Source organism: Glycine soja, chromosome 4, assembly GCF_004193775.1.
Source record: "Glycine soja cultivar W05 chromosome 4, ASM419377v2, whole genome shotgun sequence".
In the NCBI taxonomy this organism is placed as follows: Eukaryota; Viridiplantae; Streptophyta; class Magnoliopsida; order Fabales; family Fabaceae; genus Glycine; species Glycine soja.
In genome coordinates, this window is record NC_041005.1 from 29,914,915 (window position 1) to 29,923,404 (window position 8,490).

General features: G+C 41.1%; 1 protein-coding gene across 1 annotated transcript; it reads right to left on the reverse strand.

Moving 5' to 3' along the window:
* Positions 1–221: 221 nt before the first annotated feature.
* Positions 222–638, reverse strand: LOC114410721. Its single transcript, XM_028374660.1, has one exon. It carries the CDS (start codon positions 636–638, stop codon positions 222–224), a length of 417 nt encoding a protein of 138 aa, XP_028230461.1.
* Positions 639–8,490: the final 7,852 nt, after the last annotated feature.

The following is an 8,490-nucleotide window of genomic DNA, read 5'->3' on the forward strand; positions in this document are numbered from 1 at the left end:
GGAGATGTGCCCTGGCTTACCACATCTGTAACAAATGATATGAGTGGGGAAGTATTGGGTTTGCTACCACTACCACCTGCAAATCCCCTAGCAACAGTCCTCTGATTGTCATGGCAGTTACCATATTGTTTAGGAGGAGTCAAATATGGTTTTCCCCGATGTTGAGGTCCATTCTTTTTGTTCCTCATTGGACCTGTACTCCTAAAGTAGGTCGCCCTGTCTCAAGAGTCTTGATCCCAAATCTGACACATGTTAACCAAAAGTGGGAACTGACGAACACCTTGGTAATTCACAGCTTGCTTCACTTCAGGTCGCAAGCCATTCGGAAACTTTACACACTTGGATCTCTCACCATCTCTCCCTTGATAATGGGGAAAGTATCTCACCAGCTCCTCAAACTTGGCTACATATTCAGCCACAGTCATGTTTCCCTGCTTAAGCTCCAAGAACTCCATCTCTTTCTTGTTCCTAACATCCTTAGGAAAGTATTTCTCTAAAAACACTCTCTTGAAGACATCCCAGGTCACATCTCGACCTTCAGCTTCTAGGCATTGGCGAGTATTCTCCCACCAATACTCAGCCTCTTCCACTAGAGCATATGCACCAAAAACAACCTTTTTCCCCTCCGGACATGCCATAACTCGGAAAATTTTCTCAATTTCCCTTATCCAGTTCTGAGCACCATCAGGGTTGTATCCTCCATTGAATGAAGGAGGGTTGTTTCGTTGGAAGAGGTCCAACCCCTAGTACTCAACAGCTCCACCAGCTTCTCCCCTATTTGGATTCCCTATAGCCTGAGCTAAGGCTCGAAGGGCATCCACTATCGCACGATCATTCCGTCCAGCCATCACTCCCTATACACACCAGGGAGTCAGACATGGAAGGAATACACACAAAAAAAGAACCACACAACAATCACAACCATCACAAATTCCTACTTGGTCACTTTTAAGAGTTAATGCCTCAAGACATTAACACCTTCTTTCCATCATTTGTATTTTCTGATCGCTTGCCATATCATCCCATTGCCCTTCACAAATTACACAGATGACCAGTCTGATAACCCGTGACCCGGCATTGAAACTTATGGTATAGTAGACATCAGAAAAACAAATCCAATATGACTACAACAATCAAATCTCTATAGCTCATAGAAACACAACTAGTGAGTAAGTGCTAATAGCAAACAACAAACATCAAACATCAGCAAACAACCAACATCAAGCATTCAACAAAACAACCAGAGAATGCACAAAAAAACATAGCAGACTCACAACTCACTGGCCGAAAGGTTCGACCTACTCTGATACCACTAAAAGTAACGACCCGCCTCATCGCTACGATATCAACACTCTAATATGCGATAATTTCATTTTTTATAAAAAGAACTTCCTTCATTTGCTTATGAAAATAGAAGTAATTTTGTCATAACATACATTCACCCAACAACACGCCATTACTTAAGTGAATATACATAATTATATAGAAACAGTAACTCGGTACACGTCATACACATAAACGAAAATTAAATATGTTCATAAATATAATTAAAATCCAAGTTTTACATCTTTAACTCAACAAAATAAAACTTAAAACCAACTACGGAGGAGTTGATTACAAAACACAACTCTCTTCCAAAATAATGCCAATGTCATCACATCGACTCGGCGGCTCCTCACGAGAATATCACTTCCTGCACCCTGCTGCTTTCATTCTGCTCCCACGAACAATGTTCGTGATCATCACAGGTATCAACCACACGATACAAAATTGCAAGGGTGAGTTCATTATAAAAATAACCAATACCAATTCCAAATAACCACTATTAGCAAGAAACATAAGCAAACATTATGAGCTTACACAATTTTCATTATTCAACACTCACATCCAACAATTATTCATCATCCACATTCAACAATTACTCATCATCCATATTCAACAATTTCTCATCATCCATATTCAACAATTTCTCATCATCCATTCATGGATCCAATCAAGACTGCACAAAATGATGCATGCACCTGACTCAACTCTCAGATGCAATGTGGTACGTACCAACAACCAAATATTAGGAAATAGCCTAAGTGTGTCCACACGACACTCTCACTTAGGAAACCATGCCGAGTTCGTCGAGACCACCCGGTTGTGCACGTAACTGCCCCCCCCCCATAGGTGATCAGCCTGGCGATCCAAAGGAGTTCCCTACCAGGTGACAAGCCCCCTAAGTACAAAGTACACTCTGCCACAGTTACTCTATTTCCTATGTCGTATGAGCTATGAACACAGCCAAAAGTAAGTGCCAAAGACCATGGACCAATTAAAGCGCCTAAGCATCCCCTCAGAAATGCTTAGATTCTCTAACCACGCTTGTCACCCACGTCTGGGCCATCCGACAAGGTCAGTGCACTTACCCCCCATGACATACACTACATACATCGTATGAATGTGGCCCAAAGCAAGTGCCAAAACCCTGGAAGGTCAGTGCACTTCGCCCCCCACGAATATACACAACATCCAACGTATGAACGTGGCCCAAAGCAAGTGCCAAAGACCCTGGAAGGTCAGTGCACTTCGCCCTCAACATAGATATCATCTCGTCTCAATGACGTTATCAACAACAACAACGACCTCACTTCATATTGACATAATCATCAATAATAACATCAATTCATGTTGACATGATCTTTATTAACAACATCATCTCAAATCAATATCATCATAATTATCAATATCACCACATATCAATTAAAATCCTCAATAGCGACATCAACAATAAATCTCATTTCGCACACACACACACACACACAGATATATATATATATATATATATATATATATATATATATATATATATATATATATATATATATATTTCTTTCATGCCTGAGATTCACACTCACAGGTCTTCAAACAACACAAATCAAATATAGACAACAATATCATTCATCACAAAACACACACACACACACACACACACATACACACACACACACACACACATATATATATATATATATCGCATCCCATTCGTCAAAACATAGTTTTTCCTGAAAAACCAGCATGCATTTCAATAACAATTTTATCGCATCCCATTAGTTAAAAACATCATTTTCTATAAGAGAAAAATCAGGATGCAATAGGGACAGGCAGTTATCCTCATAGCTAGGTTCCCTGACCCTAACTATGGTGTTAAAATGGTAAATTTTATAATAAACTCCCCTCACCTATTGTGAACTACCCGGGGGTTCCTTGTCATGTCACTTGGAGATTTCTTTTTGGTCCTTGCTTGTTGGTTCCACGCAAGCCTCTACCATGCAAAAACAAAGGATACTTAATATGGATTTTCAGAAAACAAAGCTAATAACAATGCTCTGGGTCAAACACCCTCATCACTACATGAAAGGGCTGAGAGCATTTCGGGTTTTACAAAGGGACATCATTTTGAAATTCTGATCATGCCAATGTGACCGGGGTTCAGTGAAAGTCACAAAAATAACACTCATTTCATGAAAAGATAACATTTACAAAGTCTCTTTGCTCTAGGGTTTTTCACAGGAAGCGTAAAACATGCAATGGCGGTTCCAAAGTCAAAAAAGATGCAAAGACAAGATAAAACTAATAAAGAACAAGCATAATGATGCAATCCTACCCCGCAAGGGCATTGGATAGAAAACTCCAAGTAGATTGGGCCAAAGATGCAAGAGAAGGCCCTAGGGTTCTTATGAGCCTTAGGGTAGATTTCAGGCCCATGGGCTAAGTATGAGCCCACTTATCTTTGTAAATATTAGATTAAGGTTTCATTATTTGTGGGCCTTGTATTTAGGGCTCCATAATGTAGGTAGGGTACCCTAGAAATATAGGGTTTTTCAGCCCTTGTATTTTAGGGCACCTAGACTAGTTTTTGTATTAGGGGTAGTTTTGTAATTTCATATGCACTAAGTGGATATTTGATGTGTGTGGTTGGAAATAAATTTAATTGAATTGGTAGAAGCCCAATCCAATTAAATTTTAGAGGGGGAGGTGAGCGTTTGCTTACTACACCCCATTGCCACATCATATAGTCACACTTTGTGCATGTCCTTCATGCTTTTCATGCCTCATGACACCTAAGCACACTTAGTGGAGAATCTTGGAATTGATCTTGGATTAGTGGGCTGAACCATAACTAAAATTCACTAATCATAATTAGTGAAATTTTGGCTCCAAAGTTTGGCTCCACAAATTCAATTTCAAATTCAAGTGAAATTTGAATTTCCCTCCAATTTTGTGTGACACTTAGGCTATAAATAGAGGTCATGTGTGTGCATTTTTTTCAACTTTGAACATTTGAATATTAAACTTCAGATTTCAAAGCTCATTTAGAGCACAAAATTTCGTGCTCTTCTCTCCCTCTTCCTTCATTCTTCTCCTTCTTCCTCCAAGCTCTTATCCATGGCCTCCTATGGTGGTGAGCTTCTTCTAGACTCATCTTCTCCTTGAAGTGGCGTCTCCTCTCTCTCTTCCTTCTCCATTCCGCTGCCATTTATCTTCCAAGAAGCAAAGGAATCCATTGATGAAGAAGATCCTAGGCCTACAAGCTCCAATGGAGCTTGCATCACATAGAACCGTGGTTACCTCGAAGGAAAATGAAAGGTCGGATTAGGGTTTCGTTGTCTACCGAAACTACAAGCCAAGTTGGAAGATTCCGCTTCGGTTGAAGGGTTCCTCTCGGTGTGGGGTTTCAACGGAGAACAACGGCGGTTTGTGGTGGCTAATGGTGGCTGTGGGTGATGGAGAAAGAGCTTGGAACATTGGAAATGGTTTTGGAAGAAAGAAAGGAGAAGGAATGGCATTTTTCCTAAGCTACTTGGACTACAAGGCTCAAAACAAACAAGTGAGCAATGCTCTCGGAAACAGAAATGTCGCGCACACTCCAGACATCTTCTCAAAGATCCCATTGGTCAGATCGTGGAAACTTGTCTTGTGAAACTGCAGACCAAATTTCGAGAAGATCCAATGGTTAACGAAGGTTGGGCATCGTTTTTACCGAGACAGCTCCATGTAGCTTCATTAAGAGGCTTCCTCAAGAAGCTTCCTCGTGGCTTCTTTGAGAAGCTTTCTCAAGAGGCTTCTTTGAGTAGCTAACGCTTTAACTACTAACACCCTTTTTAATAGCTAAACTCACCTCCTTTAAACTAATTACAGATAGAATAACACAACAATATAATCAAACATCAAATATAATGACTAATAATATATAGATATATATCAGGGTGTTACAACTCTCCCACCCTTTTTGAAATTTCGTCCTCGAAATTTACCTTACTCAAACAAGGATGGATGAGCTTCTCGCATCTGAATTTCTAATTCCCACATGGCATCTTCTCCTGATGCCCCTCCCCAGATCACCTTGACCAACGGAATCTCTTTCCCTCTTAGGTGTTTTGTTCGCCTTTCCTCGATCCTCAAAGGCAATGTTTCATATGTCAAATTCTCCTTCACTTGTACATCATCCAATTCAATCACGTGGGATGGATCATGGATATACTTACGGAGTTGAGACACATGAAAGACATTGTGAAGATTAGAAAGAGACGGGGGTAATGCAATTTGGTATGCCACAGGGCCAACTCTCTTAAGAATTTGGAAATGACCAATAAAGCGAGGTGTGAGTTTTTGAGATTTCAATGCTCGACCAACCCCAGTGTATTGAGTGACTCTCAAGAATACATGATCACCAACCTCGAATTCTAGATCTTTCCTCCTTTTATCATGATAACTTTTCTGCCTACTTTGGGCAGTCCTCATCCTTTCCTGGATTAACTTGACTTTCTCAGTGGTTTGTTGTACCACTTCCGGTTGGGCCACCAAAACATCATCCTTAAATCTTGATACATCTTGGTAGCACCAGGATGGATGCTCAAATTACTCCTATGTCCTTCCTCTATGATCATCTTCCTAAGTTCAGGCACATTGGGAACACAAATCCTATCTTGAAGTCTCAAACCTCCATCTGATCCAATATTGAAACTATTGTCCCTTTCAGACTCTATAGCCTCTAACTGAGGTTTGGCTGCAAAAATTTATTGGTTTTTCTAGGTTCAAAGGATTAGATTCTAAGAGAGCACAAATCCTAATTACATTCGCTTTTGACCTTATTACATCAGCACACATTTTCTTTGATTGCTTTTTTTTAACACAATTTATTTATTGTGTGTGTGTTGATGCTTTTACCTCTTTCTTTACATCCCAATTAACTCCACTCCCCCAAATTTGGGGTAAATTTGCCTTGAACCATATGCTCTCCTAGAGTCTAAACAAGGTATCTGGAGATAATCATTCAGGTTCAGGGTTCAATTATTGACAAAATCATTCAACTCACAAAGGGTGCAAAGGGTACATTTATCATTCAAGGTAAGCTTTTTGGTCAAAAGGCTTGTGTATGCGCCACCACCTGTAAACTCTGTAAAAGAATAATCTATCCCTGATGGATACTATGAAGCATGGCTTCAAAGCATTGGGAATCTGTCTAGGCTGGAACAGAAGGAGCTGCTGACGTGGATGCTAGAGTAGGAGCCGCAGAAGTGGAAGGGAGCTCAACTGGCCTAGCCCTCGCTCTCCAAATCCCTCGGATAGAAACTGTTAGATCCTTGGGGTTCCAACAGTTCTTCTTGATGTAGGCCAAGTTAATGATCGGGCTAAGGCACTCAAAAGTGAGGCTATCAGAGACAACCCCTCTGGCTCTACATAATGCGGTGATCAGAGTAGGGACCCAAGTCTAGAAGTGTTAGACTGGGCTATAGGGGTCATCTAGCCAAAGATCAACGCTCCTATGTTCATATCCATGCGAGAGACTAGGCCAAAGATCAACCTAGCTCTATCCACTGTCAAGTCAGAAGTGTGTGATGTGGGGGCCAAGTTGGAGTATGAGAGGACACTCCACACCTGAGCTAGTGTAGTCAGATCCTTCCTAAGAATCTTCCCAAGATGGCCCTCAGAGTTTAAGATGAACCCTTGGCCAGGTATGCATAAGGCAACCTCTATTTCTCAGTAGTCTATAGGAAACTTTCAGTATCTGGAGTATACGGGTAAGGTCTCCCCATCTGCTAATACCACAGGTGTCTCCAGGAATGTGTTGAGACTGTCAGCATCAATCTTCACCAAATGACCTCTGACTCTGTACTGCTTTGGTGGACGGTCCTCAGAACTGTATAAATTTGCATAGAACTCTTTCACCAAAGCCAGGTCTATGCTCCCATCGACTAAATTGGTGAGGCGTTTATGGAAATTATGCCTCTCCAATTCAGCCTCAAACTCATCTACCTCAGTGTGATATATCTCTACTTTCCTCTCTGGTAAAATGTTTCTCCCCACGACATTATCTGTGTATCGGGTCCATGCATCTAAGGAAGAGAATCTCCTTGTGTCATACCGCGCTGTGGGTCTTGAACCAATACTTTTACATTTCCTAGAAGCCATCTACAAATAAAGAAACTAAACAATTAATCAAGACACAAGTTATTCAAATTTCAAAAACTAAAAAAGGCACCGGCGGCTTAGCGAGACATGGTCCGCTAAGCTCACCTTCATAAAATACATACTTCAGCTTAGCGACAGGTGAAGTCGCTTAGTGGAAGTTGCAGAACTGCAGCTTCTGCATATTTGGCTTAGCTGGCAAGTGCCTGTTAAGCTGAACATCTGCCGCAAGGATATGCGCTAAGCTCCTCAAAGGCTGCGCTTAGCGGCACCAACAATTCAAAAATTTCACTAAGTATTGGGAGCTTAGCGAGCGAGGCTCGCTTAGCTCAGCGGATGCCGCAATGAATCACGCTTGGCCCAGGAAAGCTCGGCTTAGCGCGCGGCTATCAACAAAAAAAAAATTGTCTAAGTTACTTGGGCTTAGCGATTTAGCCTCGCTTAGCCACAGGTAGTTCAGCAAGAGGATGAGTGTTCATCCTCAAAAGATGAACTCACTTAGTGCGGTAGGCGCGTGTAGCGAGTTTGTCCAAAAATGCATGTATTCAACGAATACTGATGAACTCGCTTAGCACAGAGTGCTCGCTTAGCGAGTTCATCGCGTTTTCCAGAAAATGCAAAAAACGCAGTTCGTTTTCCTTGCACTTTTTAAACCACTAAAAGGCATATCAGACATGCAATGTGTGCAACATAATCAATACAGTATACACGTATATATAGTCCTAATCTTGAACTAATTCTAACAAAACATTAAAACCCTAAAAATCTAAAACTACAAGTGAAGTCTTCTACCCTAAAGTTTAGACAAGTAAAAGAGAATAAAAAACACGGAACTTACTTGGATGGTGAATGGTTATTGCTTGGAAGTAGAAAATACAAAAGGGAAGCACAGATGCACAATGGGTGAATTTTTGGAGAGAGAGAATGCATAGAAGAAGCATTGAAAATTTTGGGAGTTGTGAGTGTAACTGACTACCTTAAGCAGTTTTCGACACTCTCGCTTAGCGGACCTCCGTGCTAAGCGAGCCAGAGAGA